The sequence below is a fragment of the Scyliorhinus torazame genome, chromosome 8 (genome assembly GCF_047496885.1).
Source record: "Scyliorhinus torazame isolate Kashiwa2021f chromosome 8, sScyTor2.1, whole genome shotgun sequence".
In the NCBI taxonomy this organism is placed as follows: Eukaryota; Metazoa; Chordata; class Chondrichthyes; order Carcharhiniformes; family Scyliorhinidae; genus Scyliorhinus; species Scyliorhinus torazame.
The window spans coordinates 52726077-52746295 of record NC_092714.1 but is presented as its reverse complement, the minus strand read 5'-3'; the positions used below and the strand labels follow the sequence as shown (position 1 = coordinate 52746295).

Sequence of the window (20219 nt, the reverse complement as noted above, 5' to 3'; positions counted from 1 at the left end):
CATAGACTATTTTTTGTTGAAAATTGTGCCAAGTACTTCACAGAATAAAAGAGATATTTATCCTATTACCATAATTTTGCACATCTAAAAAAATTGGTAACCTCTGTCTTCTACACAATGTAAAAATATTCTACCATAAATAAAATTCCATTGAATTTTACTGCACATAAATGGCTATTTAGCTCTACGTGCTTGTGTTTTGAATCCACATGAGCCTCTTTCAACCTTACTTCATCTCTTTCAACCTTACTTCATCTCAGCCTATCAATATATCTTCCTATTCTTTTTGCTCTTGTGTACTTACCTAGCTTCCCCTTAAAATGTATCCATACTGTCATAATATACACACAGGTATATGATGGTGCACAGACAGGCAGTGATTGACACACACAGGATGACCAGTGAACACACAGAACACAGCAGCCAATCACCAGATAGGACACGACCACAATAAAGCCAGAGAGCACTAGTTTTCCCACTCTCATGGGATCCAGCCTCTGAAACAGTCAGAGTCTGGGAGCAGCAACTAGAACATACACCATGTGGTAGTAAAATAGTCTGGTCAGGTTGGCCTCAGGTCTCCAGTCAAGTCAGCATAGTGTCAACCCACAGTTAAAGTAGGTATGATAGTTAAGAGATCAATAAAATCAAGTTGCATTTCTTCAAGTGTTGGAAGCCTGTCTCTCTCACTGCTGCAGCAAACGCAGTCCTCGCAGACCCGGCATACCCAACACATCACATACCAATCCTCACAATCATTGAATGCAGCAATATGTTCCACATTCTCACCTTTTATGAGCATAGAAGATTTTCCCAAATACAAAATCTGTAGGTTTGGAAAATTTGCATCCATTTTTATGGCAACTAGCTGATCTTCAGTGACACTCAGAAAAAAGATACCTCTCTTTTTGTAAAAGTTCCTCAGCATAGTTTCCAATCCAATTCTTTTAATCTCTCTCCATTCGGTTTATAAGAACATAAGAACTAGGAACAGGAGTAGGCCATCTGGCCCCTCGAGCCTGCTCCGCCATTTAATGAGATCATGGCTGATCTTTGTGGACTCAGCTCCACTCTCCGGCCCGAACACCATATCCCCGAATCCCTTTATTCTTTAGAAAGGCATCTATCTTTTTCTTAAAAACGTTTAAAGAAGGAGCCTCAACTGCTTCACTGGGCAAGGAATTCCAGAGATTCACAACCCTTTGGGTGAAGAAGTTCCTCCTACACTCCGTCCTTAATCTACCTCCCCTTATTTTGAGGCTATGCCCCCTAGTTCTGCTTTCCCCGACCAGTGGAAACAACCTGCCCGCATTTATCATATCTATTCCCTTCATTATCTTCCGCTCTGCCTCCCACCTCATGCTTAGTCGACTCTCTCCTGCCATCACTGTGTTTTACTATAATTCCCTTAATGCAATATCTCCAGCTCACTCATTCTTAAATCTTCTGCATACCTTTCACACTTTACGTCTCGACTCTTTGCAGAATTATTTGCTACTCTCTGACACATCTTTCCTTTACTTTCTCCCTGTTCTCACCTGCCTTGAAGATCTTAGTGTCAGATACGTGCCTAGGCTATAGGTGATTGGGATGCCAGACTTGGGAGTTGAGACAAAGCTACATGGCTTGGGCTTGGTGGGACCTTTTAGGTTGGGGCAACCTGGTCAGACTGGGGACATAGAGATTGGTTCCTGGTAACCACAACAGTGATTATGCATCAATAGTGGTATAATTAACTTGAATCAATCAGAAATGTGAGAAATTGGCAAATGTTTTTGTTAATATCTAGATAGTGAATAGATGAATTGTTCCATTATTACAAAAACGAGCAGATCAATAACTACAAAGTATTGTATATAAATGCCCAATAGATAAACTGCTATATTAGAGGTTTATATAAACATCAAACTGACCAATATTTGTTGCTCCAAAACAACCAGTGAAGAGGACATAATGAAGCATCTGTGTACATGCAGTATCCTAAATACCTCAAGAACTGTGAAGTCTGAAGAAAGAGTGTAGCCAAAAATGGGGTTGTTAAGGCCCACTACAGTACATCATGCTGCCTAGCAAAAAGTGTTGGCTGTGACTATAAGATGGTGGCAATCGCTGAACTTTAAAAAAAAAAGGTTTATTATATTTGGATTCGGAGTGAAGAAATGTCTGGAAAACTGCTTGTCACATAAGTATTATTTGTTCAATTGTCACTGGAAATACATTTTTCTGCTGTACTCTGACCATGGATATCTTAAAATATGATTGATCTCTGGTTACAAAATTCTAGGATTTGATCAGTTCAAGGGACAGGCTAAGGGCCAAACAGAAGCCAAAAGCTCTGTGCTCTGTGATTGGTTGAAGGTGAAGTAATTGCCGATTCTGAGAGTAAAGTTGATTGAACTAAAACTGCTTCTGCACAAAACTTTCAATAATATGGATTTTTGATATTTTCTTGATTTTGTACAAAGACATTAAAGAGCCATTGTGGGATGAAATTTCTTCAATCTCCTATTTATGCCAGGATTATTGTCTGGAGAAATTTCACGAATAAGTCGTTTCATCAGATTCACTCTACATTCAAATACATAGATGAAATATCACTTGAAAGGTTAGCCAGAATAATTTAGAAGAAAAAAAAATCAGTTCTCCATAAATAACCAATCGCCTGCTGTAAGGCTTACCTGCACATAGATCTACTGCCAATGAGCAAGCACAAATTGAACTGGTACCTGAACAAAAAGAAACAACATTATTGCACATGAAGTATAAGGCAAAAAACAGAAATGTGCAAATATTAGTCTTACATTGAGCAAGTATCAAACTGCATACAATCCAGCAGCCATTAGACCACATATAGCTTTTACAAGAAACTATAAGCATGAAGGAAGCAATCGGTCAGATGAGAGTGAACATTCACTCAATCCTCTTTACAGTTACTTAGGGTCCGGCAGCACCTCATTCATTATTTACTTAATAATTCCACAGTTTGTGCTGCTTCCCCGAGCTGGAAAACTATTCCAGGTACTAACAAGAGGACACCCAGTAGAGCACATGCATCCGCCAGTATTAACTCAACATTATTACAATTACATAGCTCTTCCTTGAGGCATTTTCCTGTCTGAATGATGTTTGGCGATGGCAAAGCTGAAAAAATATATAGTTTTATTAAAAGAACTTCCATCTCACTGAGGCTTCAGGCCAATCCACATCTAACAACCTACTCTTAAAACCTCTGCTCACATTTTGACAGCTGTGACAAAGTCCACCACAGCAGCAGGGCCAACATACCAACTTTCTTAATCAACAATATTTTAAATAAAACAATTGTTGCAATTTGTCTAAGGGAAAGGAGACAGAGAATACTGGTGAATGGATATTTTCTGACTGGTGAGAAGGATGCAGTGGTACCACGTGGCTGGTATTAGGGGCGGCACGGTAGTTAGCACTGCTGCCTCACAACGCTAGGGACCCAGGTTCAATTCCGGCCTTGGGTGACTGTGTGGAGTTTGCTTTCTTCCTGTGTCTGTGTGAGTTTGCTCTGGTTGCTCCGGTTTCCTCCCACAGTCCAAAAAAGTGCAGGTTTGATGGATTGGCTATGCTAACTTGCCCCTTAGTGTGCAGGTTAGGGAGTTTTGGGGTTACATTGATAGGGTGGGGGAATGGGCCTAGTTAGGATGCTCTTTCAGAGGGATGGTGCAGACTCAATAGGCCAAATGGCCTCCTTCTGCACTGTATGAATTCTATGGTTGCTTATTGTATAAATGAACTAGATTTGGTCGTATATGTATATTTTCAAAGTTTGGGGATGATACAAACTTGGCAACATAGAAAATAGTGAGCATGACAATAGTGGACTTCAGGAGGATATAGAAAAATTGGTGAACCAGGCAGAGATATTGCAGATACAATTTAATGCAGGCAATTGTGAAGCAATACACTTTGGGAGAAACATAAGCCCAGCTAACTCCCACTGCCACCAGTCAGTTTAAAGAGCGCCCTCCCTCTCTATCTTTCCCCATCAACAGGGACCTCCCATCTCAAACGATTACCCACCATTTAGCCATAACATTGCTCCTCTTCAACTACTACCCAGCAATTAAGATAGAAACTCACAAATTCTAACAATTTCCCAATGTTCTTTTATTTCTCAGTTCACAAAGCCACTCTCCTTCACCTTCAATTTGATGCAGTCTTTTTCTAGATCTCCGTCCAAACTTGTTAACTTATTCTGAAATACAGAGCAATATCTGGGATACAGCTCCATGAGCTGCCTACCACATTCTGGAACCTCACCCAAGTGGTCATTCTTCAGGTCATTCATTCACATACTGAATTATATAACCCATTCTTCATTTATCTCCTCCAACTCTGCACATGCAAACCTTTCAGCAGGAGTCAATGCAAAGTTAAAAAAACCAAGTAAAACTTGCATTTTAGAACATGATAGAACTGAGAATCAACTAAATAAATGTCAAATTTTAAGGATTTGTTCAGTTTCTGTGCAAGTTCATATCTTTCTTGCAGACAAGCATTTTACTGTTTAATCCTTTATGGATTTTAAGTGGGAAAAGTCTGGTTTGTGTCAACATCTCCTTGCGTAGACAGGTTTAAATTCTTTAACTTCTTTCCCTTCCTGAAGGTGACAGTCCCACTATTATGAGTTACACTCCAGTGCTCTACTCAAATGACAATCGTCATTTGCGCTCTAGACTGTATTCAACTGAGAAGGGGCATCAAGCCAAGTTCAATCCTGTTATCACCTGATGACCATGTTTTCTGTCGGGGTCACTGGATGGTTACGGAGATCAGGAAATTTGCTTGATTTTCTCCTCCACATCACAGAGACCCGAAGCAGACATATAGTGCTCTACCAATGCTCAGTGGAGATGTCTTAACTTAGTACAGCCCAAGGGGACTTCTCTTATCTGCATGACTGTGTGCCAACTGGGCAATGTGCTTACCAAATGAGCTGTAGGGAGGTGACTTATGTGCACTGTTAAAGAAGTTTTTAGGACTTTTGTTGCTATTCCATGATTTTACTTTTGATGCTGCTGCATTTTTTTTTCAATGCATCAGATTTTTTAAAACAAAGCAAAAACATAGGAATAAAGTTAAACAGAAAAGGCAGGATAGCAGCTGGTTTCTATATGGGTACAATTCAGATAAAACAGAAAGATATTGGTCCTCTTCCTCTATTTTGAAGGCCTGGTGTAAAAGATTCTGGACATCTGCCATGGGCAGCAGTAACACTTCTACTGAAAAACAAATGAGCATAATCTATGGTATTTAATCAACTTAAAAAATTACCATTGTGATGTCTAGCAATAAGTTCTTCCAAAAGCTGGGACAGCGGTTTGTTAAAGTATTGTTCCATGTATCTCCTGTCAATGAACACAACATTCATTGGTTGCAAGCGAAGTTCCTGGAGCCTCCTGTCATTGACTCCAAGGTGAACAAGTATCTCTGCTGCTTCATTCCACATTTTGTCAAACTTTTCATAAGATAGGTCAGTGTGGAAAATGTCTTTCAAAAGGTAATCTCGCATCTCACAAATCCGCCGCAAATATGCTCCTGGAGAAGTGTCAGATCTTGCAAGCCTCCCGGTCCAGCCCTTTTTAGGACGGGGAAACTTCTTCATAAACACAGCAAGAAACTGAAACAAAGGCAATGTAAAATGCAGAGTTTTTGATTTCTCTGTTGAATAAATAATATTCATCCATTTTTTTCTGACGTTGCTAAAATCTGTTCCTTCTAAGCGATTCTTGATCAAGACTTTATTCTTTGTAATTTCTTCTTCTAATTCTTCTGGTGAGATGTGGGCATCAAAAATACTCCGAACAGCCTCTGTGCCTTCCACATGCATTAAGTGAAGTAGGCGATATACATTAACGTAGCACTTTTTTATTAATAGGGGCTTGACCGGCAATTCAGGATCAAATTGTGGGCAGAAGGGTCCAGCTAAATAAAAATATGATAAAAGGAAAAATTATAGAAAATTCCAAAGCTCACACATATTATGTCTTCTATAACGAGGTTGTATAATGGAAGAGTTGCAGCAAGCTTGTTTACCATTAGACCATATAAAAAAAGGAAAATACCGCATTCAACGGAAATAAAAATTGAACGTCCTGGAAATACACAGGTCAGGCAACATTTTCTGGCAAGGAACAGTTAACTTTTCAGGTTGATAATAATAATAATCTTAATTGTCACAAGTAGGCTTACATTAACACTGCAATGAAGTTACTGTGAAAAGCCCCTCATCGCCACATTCTGGCGCCTGTTTGGGTACACGGAGGGAGAATTCAGAATGTCCAAATTACCAAACAGCACGTCTTTCGGGACTTATGGGAGCACCCGGAGGAAACCCTTGCAGACACAAGAACGTGCAGATTCCGCACAGTGGTGATCCACATCGGGAATCGAACCTGGGACCCTGGCACTGTGAAACAACAATGCTAACCACTGCGCTACTAGGACCCTTGATCAGAAGAGTTACATTTGAACACATGAACAAGGAGCAGACGTTAGCCACTCCACTCCAAGAGCCTGCTCTACCAGTCAATAAGATCATGGCTAATTTGACTGTGACCTCAGCCCCACATTTTTGTTCCTGTCTATTCTAACACCTTTCATCCCTTGCTTATCAAGAATCTAACTCTCTCTGCCTTAAAAATAATCAAAGACTCTGCTTCCACCGCCTTTTGAGGCAGAGTCCCCAAGACTCACAACCACGTGAGAAATAAATTCTCCTAATTCCCGTCTTTTTTATTAGTGACCCCGAGTTCTGGATTCTCCCCCAAAAGGAAACGTCCTTTCCACATGCATCCTGTCAGGATCTTTTATGTTTCAATCAAGTTGTCTCTTACTCTTCTAAACTCCAATGGATTCAAGCCTAGCCTGTCCAACCCTTCCTCATAAGACAACCAGCCCATTCCTGGTATTAATCTAGTAAACCTTTTCTGAACTGCTTCCAATGCATTTACGTCCTTCCTTAAATAAGACAATCAATACTGTACTTCAGATATGGTCTCATGAATGCCTGGTATAAATTAAGTATAACCGCCCGGATTTGTATTCAATTCCTCTTGCAAGATACAATAACATTCTATTAGCTTTCCTAATTACTTGTTGTACCTGCATACCAGCATTTTGCGATTCATGCACGAGGACACGCAGATCCCTCTGCATCTCAAGCTCTGCAATCTCTCACCATTTAGATAATATGCTTCTTTATTATTCGTCCTGCCAAAATGGACAATTTCACCAGATCTTTGCCTACTCACGAAACCTATCTCTATCTCTTTTTAGCTTCCTCATGTCCTCTTCACAGCTTACTTTCCTACCTGTCTTGGTGGCATCAGTAAATTTAGCAACCATACCTTCAGTGCCGTCATCCAAGTCATTTATATAAATTCTGAGGCTCCAGTATTGATCCCTGTGGACCACCAATGGTTACACCCGGCCAACCAGGAAATTATCCATTTATTTCTACTCTTTGTTTCCTGTTAGCTAGCCAATCTTCTACCATGTCAATATGTTACCTCTGACACTGTGAACTTTTATTTTCCACAATAACCTTTGATGGACACCTTATCAAATGTCTTCTGGAAACCTAAGTATAATACATCCACTGGTTCCCATTTATCCACAGCAAATGTTTTTTCTTCAAAGAACTCCAATATATTGGTTAAACATAATTTCCCTTTCACAAAACTATGTTGACTCTGTCTGATTAACTTTTCCTAAGTGCCCAGCTATAACATCTTTAATAATAACTAACATTTTTGCTATGTCAGACGTTAAGCTAACTGGCCTGTAGTTTCCTGCTTTATGTCTTCCTCCCATTTGCTACTTTCCAATCTAATGGAACCATCGCTGAATCTAGAGAATTTGGGAAAATTAAAATCAATGTATCAACTATCTAATGAAGGGTATTCAACCTGAAATGTTCATTGTTTCTTACCACCGATTCTGCCTGATCTGCTGAGTATTCCCAGCATTTTCTGTTTTTAGATCATATTTTAAGCCCCCAGCTCATAAGCCGAAGACAGATTGGAGTGACAACTCAAATCTACCGGAAACCACACTGCAAGGGTTACACAATGCAATGTGTCCCAACTGTGTCAATTAAGTTATACGAAGTATATACACTAGAAAGACATCTATCTCCAAAATCAAGGTATCACTGCACACATTCCAGTCATGTCAGTAAGATATGAACCAATACATTCACACATGCCTGCACAATGGTTTGATAAGTTCCAAAGAAAGTTGGAAAGTCTACTTTTAGAAGTATAATATCAGCTCCTTGGGTTACACTTTCTAACACAGTAATATTAATCTGGCAGGTGATCATGTTTTTCAATGGTAATTGCAAATGATATGGAATTAGCAACTTGATATTACTTATTTTATCACCATCAGTGTCATGAAGGCGGTGCAGAAATACCAGACTTTGCGAACCTATTTTCCCTTAATGCAAAATGTTTAGATATCATTGATGAGAAAGAAGCAGCATAATTTCTGAGTCAGCTCTCGATTTTACTGGAATGTGCTTAAATCAAACAGCTTCCAGGAAGCCATTTTACATCACTTGAAATTGCCATTGTGTGGCAATCTTTGTTGGATTCCTTGGAACTCTTATATTAATTTATTGCAATGTCTTTGTTATACTAATGATACAATGAAAGTGGAATTTCCCAAGATTTTTACCAATAATATGGGGATTGAATTCCATGACTCTGGACATTATTTCATGAAACTATAATTGAGCGGCCTTAATTAATAGTTATTCCTTTACTACGTATTTAATTTCTATCTCTTTACTTCTACCTTATACACATAGAAGAATTGGCATTGGGAGGCATTTCGGGTATAAGGCAATACTGTAAAGGGACACCACAAAGTCTCAGGAATAGAGAGAGTGTCAATGTCAGCAGAGTCAGGGATGGGTGAGGGTTCAGACAGTGTGACGGGAATGCAAGGTCAGAGTGCATTGCAGAGTGGCCTCCTCTGGTTTATGAGCATTTTAGGAACATATGAGCAGCTGAAAGCATTGGCAGGAGATACTGATTTGCAGGCACACTAGTGTGCTTGCATTGCAGACTCACTGTGCTATGTTTTCAAATAAACAAAAGGTTGCTAACCAGTTTCTCACAAATATGGTGATATTTTTTTTTAAAAACACCAACTCGCTTAAAAATTACCAGGTTCAGCTGATTAGTTAAACATGAGAAAAAGCAATTTCTTCAAAATGCTGTGAAATATACAAAATAGGAGCAGAGGTGGGCCACTTGGCACATCAAGCCTGCTCTGCCATTCGATAAGATCGTGGTTGAACTGACTGTGGCCTTAACTCTATATCTCTGCCTCTCACCCATAACCATTAACTCTCCCATTGAGCAAAACTCTGTCTCACTCAACTTTGAATATAATCAAAGATTCAGCTTCAACTGCTTTCTGGGGAAGAGAATTCCAAAGATTGACAACCCTGACAGAAGAAATCCCTCCTCATCCTTTGATAAGAGCCTACATCTGGCATAAAGGGCCACAAATCGCACTTATCAAATTCACAAACAACATCCCATGTGACTGTGGTAAACTATTCCTCTTCATTCTTCAGGTCAGTCTGCAGCCTGACGCATTCGACCCGAAATGTTAACTCTGTTTTTTCCATAGATGCTGCCAATTTGCAGCATATCCCCAGCATTTTCTGCTTTTATTCTAAATGTTTTCTTGTATATCTTGGTAGTTCCTGCAACATTTTATTGTGTTATAGGCACTTTATAAATGCAAATTGTATTTTCTATGCTCAAAATGTAACCCCATCCTTTATCTCTTTTCAGATGATATAATTGGTACAATCACCAGACTGGCATGCCCAACAAAATAAAGAAGCTGAAATAATCTGTGTCCTTGAGTTGCTGTGTCAACGACTGAAGTATAACAATTCCTTGCAAGTTTCAATCTCATTTTATTTTGCCGTTTCTTTTCTTTGTCAGAAATCCCCCATCTTCCTAACAGGAGAGAGTTTGCTACATGAGTTTCCTTATTTTAATATTTATTCATTAAGTCATTGATTTCCTGCGACACTACACCTGGGGAGTCAAAATCCAGTATTTACATGAGGGAGATGGGGGATAACCGCGCCGGGGCAAATTGGAAAGGGGAAGAAGAGAACACAGGAAGAGGAGGGAGTGGAGGAAGGAGGTCCACAGATCCAGGTTTTAATCAGTGGACAGATAATGGGGTGGGGAAATGGTACACTGTCCCTCCTTCCACCAGGCCCACTGATAATCTTGGGCTGTGTGGCGGAAAATTGAACATTTGTATTGGGGTGAGCTAAATATTTCTCAATAAGTCACCTGAGAAGTTGGGGCAGATCATCCTTTGATTTTCATGGTTCTCAGTCTCAGGGATTTGTTAAGCTAGGTCCCCGAGGTGGAGGTGCATTGTGCCTTATCAACGTCAAGCCACAGAGTCAAGAATTAGGAAGGGGCGCAAAGAGAGTTGAACTCAAAAGTTAACTGAATTGTTTTCCTCTACAGTAAATACAGTGCCATCTGCTGGAGTACCAGGGAAAAGTAAGTTATCTTATATTTTCTCCATATGATTCCCAGTTGTTATATGGAGAGGCATAAATTTTACAGTACATTTCATGGTCAATTTTACTTTTTTATTCAGAGGAAATTCTCTCACCACCATGCAAGAATAAACAAAAGAATATAATTACTTTGTTCATCAAATGCTTTCAGAAAACTGTTGATGTATGGTCCTAGATAAGGAAGGTCATGCTGATGTTCCACTAATGTAAACCACATATCTGCTACACAAAGAATGGTTTTCTTGGTGAAAAGGATGTGCATAAAACGCTCTGCTCCCTCCTTATAGTTGTAGTTGCATAAATCATTGCTCTCCGATTCCTTCAGCATTCCTGACTTCACAAAGTATTCCGCAAAGCGCTCCATGCCATATTCCTCCAAAACATATTTAAAAACATCGGCATATTTCTTAATGAAGAACATACAGCAGCTGTCACCTAAACAACAAAAAGCCAAGGGTGATATGTAAATTGGCATAATTTATTTAATAACCATTGTGCTGACGAAGAAGATATCCAAAAATGCTCAACATTTTGGCCTGATTAGGCAGGATAGTCACCAAACATTATCAGCCCTATATCTCAGGACAAATCTGGGAAACAGGTATTGAATTGTCAATTTTTGACCAAATAATGAACTTAGTTTTCTACTTTGGATGTAGTGACTGGGAATTTGATCAGGATTCTTCACGCTAATTTCAATAAAATGAAGGAGCAATATTGTGGAGATAAGACAATAGAATGAGACAGTGCTGAACTTTATCTGTATAAATTATGTAATCTCTCCCCCCCCCCCCCCAAATTCCCCTTCCATTTGCACCTTTGTTCAATTAATCCATATTATAAGTTTTATCTATGACTTTTGAGAGGACATTTTAAAGGCATATGATCGACTGATTAAGGGACCGTGGTCAATGATTCTCATAAATTATTTTATTGGGTGAACATAACCTAACAATGTAGATATAAACAGGTTTCATATATTCCAACCTATTGCAATTGAAGTACTAAAATATTTTGGGAAGAGAAGCAAATAATTTTAGGCAATGGTTATGTTTCCCACTAAAGTGCACCAAAGTGGGCACAGTGAACGATTTTAGCAATGCATAGGTCAATGTCTGATTTGTATGGAAATTAGGACGATTGTTAAATTGGTCGGGCCCTTTTATTTCTAAAGGTAGCCTGCAAGACACGATGTACCAAAGGGCCTTTTTTCTGTGCTGTAAAACACTATGACTCTATGACAATAGGCTTCAAATGTGTGTACCCTTGTTGGAACTTGTGATGCGCAAATTCCAACATACATTCTGAATCTTCAGCAGCCTAAACTAAACTAGTGATCCTAAAGGGATTGCTGAAGGCCTAACAAATCAGGCCAAAAATAATGGAAAATCTTTAGCATTTGGTGATCAGTAGGAGTGCTCCTCCTGACTTCATAAAGTTATGGGCTGCTGTTGGCCCATCCTCTCCCACTCATCCGCAATTACCTTGGGACAAATTGGTAAGGCCTGTAAGAAATGGCTGTTCAATGAACCGACAAAATCTTACAAAGTTAATTGAATATTTTAGAAACAGCACTCTCCCTTTCTCCCTCATGAAGAAAAAGTCCTCAACAGCATGCCAGAGTGGAGGTTGACATAAAATAACAGTCAGGATTGATTTACGTTTTCATTAGGAAGCCTGTTAGCCGACCAAGGGCACAACATGGAAGCTGGCCTTTGGCAGGCATTACTTGGCTTGATAAGATGGAACTCTTTCCCATTTAACTAAACAATTTTGTTTGGGTGAAATTAACCAGATGTCCTTCCAAGAGATGAGAGTGTGTAACCTTATGGACCAGGAGCTAGAGTGATATACTTTAAGAACATGTACCGTGACAATTAGACAATTGGATGGGAAGATGTAATTGAACAAATGATTGGCATGAGATACCCACCGACCTCTAAAAATAAAATATATAAACAGGTGGTCAAGAAAGAACAAACACAGATGAAGGGAGGAAAGCTGTTTGGGATTGTTGCTTCAATTTAACATCCTGATTAGCCAAAAGGCAAGCAAGAGATTATTATGGCTGGAGGCAGATACCAGATCATTCTGCTCTTTCGATCCAAGATCATGAATCCTTCTGACCTGTCATGGGTCACATAACCACTATATCTATTCTGTTTATGTGTTGTCTTGCTTCCCAATGAAACACTTTCAACTTCAGCTTGTGACTCCTCAACTCTTTTGAGTAATCTTTTATTCCTGATCAGGTATTACAGGTCCTGACAGGTGAAATTTAATTGGCACAGGCAGCTTCCATGATTTATTCTGATGAGGCCTGAGGATCTGGTTTACTTCCTGGAACTAACAAATTGAAAAACTGATTTTCTGACAAGATGGCAATGGATCACTTGGTTGGTTCACCAATTAACTTCTGCTGAACCACCATGAAATGGGGCAGTTCTGATCAATGGTGGAACAAAATGAGCAATTCAGTTTTGCACAATGCTGAGGTGGTATGTTTAGTTTCATAAAGGTTAAAGGATCCTAATCATAAGGAAGACAGTTAATATGGATAATAAAAATACATTTTGGACTAAGCATAAGAAGTATGACAAATATCAAAGTAGAAACTAAACAAATTGGAGTATACTCACTGCATCCCTGCATATACTCAGCCCAGTTTAGTGCTTCTGCATTTAGTACCACCGGGTCCCGCATGTGAGAAACAAATTGCCTTAAAATGCCATTATTATTTATTTGTAAGAAGTGATCCAGGACAGCGCGAGTCCTGTCGTTCCTAACAGGATATCTAGTAATATTATTCAAGGTGATGAAGTCCAAAGTGCCAGATGTTAAGAGTTTTAGAATGAGTCGATCAACATCCAACATTCCTTTCTCAATCGATGATCTTTCTGCAGAGAGTTCTCGCAATAAATAACACTTGCTGGGTTCTTCCACTGGCACAGCAGCTGGACAGAGACAAAAATAAATAACAAATTAGCAATATAGCTTTTACTACTTAAGACAAATCAATGTTTAAAAAAGAACCTTTGGAATATTTGATGAGGTCTCAAACCTACTTATTTTTGCTTTCGCATCGACACCAAAACTGCAGTATAGGATGAAATTCTTTGTGAAAATGGGGAGGGTACAGGCCTAACATGTTCTCCCAAGGGTAATAGGAAGGAGTAACAAGCCCAGAGAACCATGGATGACCAGACATTCAGGATACAACTGTTAGTGGAAGAAATTGCTATATGTGTCAGGATTGGTTTAATAAAGATGTCTCAAAGTCAGATAGAGTGTTTTGAAAAATAAAGGGATTAAGGGTTATGGTGTTTGGGAAGGAAAGTGGAGCTGAGTCCACAAAAGATCAGCCTTGATCTCATTGAATGGCAGAGCTGGCTCGAGGGTCCAGGTAGCCTACTCCTGCTCCTAGTTCTTATGTTCTTATTGTAATAGCACAGGACAAGGGCAAACCAGCAGGCAAAGGGTTAAACATATACCAACAGAAAACCAGTAAGCAAGGGGTTAAAGTCACCCACATTGGAAATGAGTTAATCATCTCACAGAGCATTTGAATATGAAAAGGGAAACACAGGAGGCCTCAGTAAGTCTAAGGGATCCATTGTCCAACACATTCGCACCTGTTCTAGAAGTCAAATATGTTAAGCACAAACCCATGAGATTGTAAGGAAACATTGTATACTGTAATCGTTTTCCCATTACAGGACCAGAAAATATGCATACTGATCACTTTGTATTGTTCTGAATGATTCACTGACGTCAATACCTGCTTGTGACTCCGAAGAACTTTAAATATATATGCATGTAATTCTGCGGACAGGGAGAGGTGGCTTTTGCAAGCGAAAGCTAGCAGAACTTCCCTCTCCTGTGTGCACACAGCAATTCCGAAATAAACGCAACTTTTACAACTCCACGCGGTTGAGAACAGACTCTGAGCTTTACTTCCCTCCAACGACGACGAAAAGGAAAAGAGAGACCTTTAGCAAGTACAAGGGGAGCAAATTAATGGGGACATTAGTGGAGTACAGAAAGTACAGGGTGGAGCTTAAGAAAACAATTAGTAGAGCAAAGAGGGGATATGAGAAAGGTCTGGCTGGTAAAAGTAGGGAAAATCCCAAGATATTCTATAAGTATATCAATGGGAGGAGGATAACCAAGGAAAGAGTAGAGTTCATTAGGGACCAAGGGGAAATGTGTGGGTGGAGTCAGAGTACATTGGTAGGGTGTTAAACAAATTCTTCATATCTGTCATCACCCAAGAGAGTGAGAAGGTGGAAACAAAAGAGAAAATGCTGGAAAATCTCAGCATGACTGGCAGCATCTGTAGGGGGAGAAAAGAGCTAACGTTTCGAGTCCAGATGACCCTTTGTCAAAGCTCAAATGGGGAGGTAGATATGGAACTCTGGGAGAGAGACTGTGAGATTCTTGAGCAAATTTTCATAGGGAGCGCCAAGATATTGGCGGTGTTGGCAGGCTTAAAGGTGAACAAACCTCCGGATGAATTGTGTCCCAGAAGGCTGTGGGAGGCAACGGAGGAGATTGCAGGGGTTCAGACTCAAATTTTTAATTATTTTCTGGCCACGAGAGGTGCCAGAGGACTGGAGAACAGCTAATGTCAATCCACTATTTAAGAAAGGTTGTAGAGATAAGCCAAGGAACTACAGACCAGTGAGTCTCATGTCAGTGATAGGGAAACTATTGGAGAAAGTTCCGAAGGAGAGAATCTATCTCCACTTGGAGAGGCACGGATATAGCAGAAATAATCAGCATGGCTTTTTCAGAGGGAGGTTATGCCTAACAAATTTGATAGAATTTTTAAAGCACGTGACCAGGTGTGTAGATGAGGGTAGTGCAGTTGATGTAGCTTTCATCAATTTCTGCAAAGCCTGTGACAAGGTCCCATATGGGAGACTTATAAAGAAGGCAAATGCACATGGGATTCAGGGTAACTTGATAAGATGGATTCAAAATTGACTTAGCTGTAGAAGACAGAGGGTGATGACAGACCGCTGCTTTAGTGACTGGAAGCCAGTGTCCAGTGGCATGCGCAGGGATCTGTGCTGGGTCCCCTATTGTTGGTCATTTATATAAACAACATAGATGACTATGTGGGAGGTTGGATCAGTAAGTTTGCGGATGACACAAAGATTGGCCAGGTGGTTAACAGTGAGGTTGAGTGTCTTTGGTTAAAGGCAATATAGACGGGATGGTCAAATGGGCAGAAAAGTGGCAGATGGAATTTAACCCTGAAAAATGTGAGGTGATATACTTTGAAAGGAGTAATTTGACAAGCCAGTATTCAATGATTGGCCTGACACTGGGAAGTTCCGAGGAACAAAGGGAGCTTGGCGTACTTGTCCATAGATTTCTGAAGGCAAGTTAATAGGGTGGTGAAAAAGGCATATCATAGAATTTACAGTGCAGGAGGCCATTCGGCCTATCGAGGCTGCACCAGCCCTTGGAAAGAGCATCCTAGCATCCAACTCAAGCCCACACCTCCACCCTATTCCTGTAATCCACTAACCCCACCAAATCCTTTGGTCACTAAGGGGCAATTTAGCATAGCCAATCCACCTAACCTGTGCATCTTTGGACTGTGGGAGGAAAATGGATTACCCGGAGGAAACCCACGCAGGCATGGAGAGAACGTGCAAACTTCACACAGTCACCCGAGGCCGGAATTGAACCCAGGTCCCTGGAGCTGTGAGGCAGCAGTGCTAACCACTGTGCCGGATGTGGGACACTTGTCTTTATCAATCGCAGCACAGATTACAAAAGCAGGGAGGTCATGTTGGAGTTGCATAGAACTTTGGTGAGGCCGCAGTCGGAATACTGTGTGCAATTCTGGTCGCCACATTTTAGGAAGGATGTGAGTGCACTGGAGCGGGTGCAGAGTAGATTCACCAGGATGTTGCTTGTGATGGAACATTTAAGTTATGAAGAGAGATTGGATAGGCATGGGTTGTTTTTGCTGGAGCAGAAAAGACTAAGAGGCGACCTGACGAGGTGTACAAGATTATGAGGGGCATGGACACGGTGGATAGGAAACTACCGAACCCCTTAGTTGAAAGGTCAGTTACGAGGGGACACACATTCAATGTGAGGGCAGGAGGTTTAGAGGAATTTGAGAAAAAATCTTTTTACCCAGAGGGTGGCGGCGATCTGGAATTACACTGCGTGGGAGGGAGGTAGGGGCAGATTGCCTCACATCCTTCAAAAAGTACCTGCATGAGCACTTGGCACGTCATAACATTCAAGACTATGGGCCAAGTGCTGGAAAATGGGATCAGGTAGGTAGGTCAGGTATCCTTCATGCGTCGGTGCAGACTCCATGGGCCGGAGGGCCTCTTCTGCACTGTATTTTTCTGTGATTCTGTGTACATTCCTGGGAGAAGCTGTTAGCCCCTCAATTACCTAAAACCAGGCAATGAAATTTGTGCTCCAACAGTGAATCAGCAACATTAAATTCCTGGCTTTGTTGCACAGTACAAAACATCCATTAATTCACAAAAATACAAGCATGAATTAAATATGAATGCTTTTCTTCTGAAAAAGTATTCCCATTACACAGGTCTTACAGAGGAATTTTCTAAGGACACTTGGCCGTCTCCTAAATGTTTTTTTTTTTTTAAGTTCTTTATATTAATTCTTCAACGTGCTATGAGTATCACTGGCAAGGCTGGTATTCATTGTCTATCTCTAATTTCCTTTGAGAAGGTGATGGTGGGGCACCCCCTCCTTCCCTGAAAAGAATGAACAGACTCCTAATGTTACCTCAAAAAAGCCTTTTTTCATGTCTGGGCCGATACAAGTGCCAAAATATTTTAAAATAAAATGTAGCTGAGTGAAGAACTTAAGGCCAGTGAGTGCTGCAAAAAAGCTACTGTAGATTGTGGCTGACAATTTGACCCGGCATTCAAGTCAAGCCTTTTTCTTTTGGTCTCAAAAATCATCACCTTGTATTTACTCAGGTGTATAAGTCGACCTCCCCTTTCAGTTCCGGCATGTTGTACTTGCATTAGTAGTCAGCCTTAATTTTGCACCCCACAAATGGATGTTTTACTTATCAGTACCTTATAAGTGAGCACAATGGATCAAACAGGCAATACAGGTGGTGTGGTGAAGATGTGATGGAGTTTAAGACGCACATACAGAGCAGATGCTGGGGGATGAATGACAAAAATGGTGACTACCCACACCCATGCAGGCTGCTCACTTTTATCCTTGGCATACAAGTCAATCCCCATTTTTGGAGGGATTATCAAAGGTCGACTTAAATGTCAACATCTACAGCATTTGACCATTCTACAATCTTTCCCCCTTGCGTGAAATAAAGGAAATAAATGCGTTTTAAACAACCTCATTGTTTTCGTTCTAATGTCCTTATTGACAATATATTCCAAAGATTCATCACTGCTTCAGTTTTATCCAATGTATCCAATAGCTTGAAATTCTATTACCTGGAAGTACAGGTTCCAAACGTAACTAAGGAATACATCAAAATAGGGTGGCAAAAAAACTTAACCTTCAGTATTTGTCTGAGAAATAAGTCTCCTGTGGAAATGTAACCTTGTTAATCCTGTGTGCTGAAAAATGCTTAATTCTAAGCATTCCTGTTAATTCACAGACAGTGACGAATACCTAATACCAGGAACTGAGGCAGTTTTACGTTGACAAGACAGTGAATTTATTTAATTATTTGCCTATGCATCATCAGTTACAAGGACCATTCAAACTACCAGTGCTGGATAGCTTTTAACCCTGGTTGATGAAATGAAAAGAAATTGCAACTACATGCATTACCGAGCCATAAATAAATTCTATTTTCTAATTATTGTCAGTGAAAGTAAGGAAATAGTGACATAGAAACATAGAAAATAGGAGGCCATTCAACCCTTTGAGCCTGCTCCGCCATTCATTATGATCATGTATTGGGGCAGCACGGTAGCACCAGTGGCTAGCACTGTGGCTTTACAGCTCCAGTATCCCAGATTCGATTCCCAACTGGGTCACTGTCTGTGCGGAGTCTGCACATTCTCCCCGTGTCTGCATGGGTTTCCTCCGGGTGCTCCGGTTTCCTCCCATAGTCCAAAGATGTGCAGGTTAGGTGGATTGGTCATGATAAATTACCCTTAGTGACCAAAAAGGTTAGGAGGGGTTATTGGGTTACAGGGATAGGGTGGAAATGAGGTAAGTGGGTCAGTGCAGACTCAATGGGCTGAATGGCCTCCTTCGGCACTGTATATTCTATGTTCTACGTCTGATCATTCAACTCAATAGCCTAAACCCGCTTTACTCCCATATCCTTTGATCCCTTTGCCCTAAGTGCTATATCTAACTGCTTCTTGAAAACCTACAATACTTTCTCCTCAACTATTTCCTGTGGTAACGAATTCCACAGGCCGACTCTGGGTGAAGAAATTTCTCCTCATCGCTGTCCTAAATGGTCTACCCCGTATCCTCAGACTTTGACTCCTGATTCTGGGCACATCCACCATCGGGACTATCCTTCCCAGTCTAGTATTGTTACAATCCAGTCTAGACTTGTTAGAATTTTATAGCTTTCTACGAGATCCCTCTCATTCTTCTGAATTCCAGTAAATACAATCCTAACCAATTCAATCTCTCCTCATATGTCAGTCCCGCATACCCAGGAATCAGTTTGGTAAACCGTCGTTGCACTCTCCCCCAGAACAAAAACAAGAGCAGAGGAAGAAGTGACAGGATATATAGGATGAATACGTGGCTGAAGAGATGGTGCCAGGGGGAGGATTTCAGATTCCTGGGGCATTGGGACCGGTTCTGGGGGAGGCGAGACCTGTACAAACTGGACGGGTTACACCTGGGCAGGACTGGAACTGATGTCCTCGGGGGGCTATTTGCTATAGCGGTTGGGGAAGGTTTAAACTAAAATGCCAGGGGGGTGGGAACCTACGCAAGGAGTCAGAGAAAGAGGGAGCAAGGACAAAAGCAAAAGGTAGAAAAGTGAATAAGAAAAGTAAAATGTGGAGAAACCAAGGACAAAATTCAAACAGGGCAGTAGAGAAAAATATTGGGAGCAAGACAAGCATTGTGAAAAAGACAAACGTAAAGACTTGGTGCCTTAATGCACGGAGCATTTGCAATAAAGTGAATGAACTAATCGCGCAGATAGATATAAATGGGTATGATATAACTGGGATTACGGAGACATGGCTGCAGGGTGAACAGGGAAGGGAACGGAATGTGCCAGGGTTCTCACTATTTAGAAAGGACAGGCATAAAAGAAAAGGTGGTGGCGTGGCACTGCAGGTTAAAGAGGAAATTAACACAATAGTGAGAAAGGAAATTCGCTCTGACAATGTGGAATCTGTATGGGTAGAGTTGAGAAATACCAAGGGACAAAAAACATTAGTGGGTGTCATATATAGATCACCAAACTGCACTGGTGAGGTTAGGAATGGCATTAAACAAGAAATTAGTGATGCATGTAATAAGGGAATATCGGTGATCATGGGTGATTTTAATCTTCACATAGATTGGGCAAATCAAATTAGCCACAATGCCGTAGAGGAGGAATTCCTGGAGTGTATACGGGATGGTTTTCTTGACCAATATGTGGAGG

The 20219-nt window shown here is 40.6% G+C and overlaps 1 protein-coding gene across 2 annotated transcripts in view; it reads right to left on the bottom strand.

Moving 5' to 3' along the window:
* LOC140427843 (E3 ubiquitin-protein ligase DZIP3-like) overlaps nucleotides 1–20219 on the bottom strand; it is a 231092-nt gene that overhangs the window by 151217 nt on the left and 59656 nt on the right. For both annotated transcript variants that reach the window (XM_072513611.1, XM_072513610.1), the window contains exons 5-8: nucleotides 13243–13557; nucleotides 10733–11038; nucleotides 5305–5955; nucleotides 2679–2726 (exon numbers count right to left, since the gene is read on the bottom strand). In XM_072513611.1, coding sequence (XP_072369712.1) covers nucleotides 2679–2726; nucleotides 5305–5955; nucleotides 10733–11038; nucleotides 13243–13557 — 1320 coding nt within the window. The remainder of the gene's footprint in view (nucleotides 1–2678; nucleotides 2727–5304; nucleotides 5956–10732; nucleotides 11039–13242; nucleotides 13558–20219) is intronic.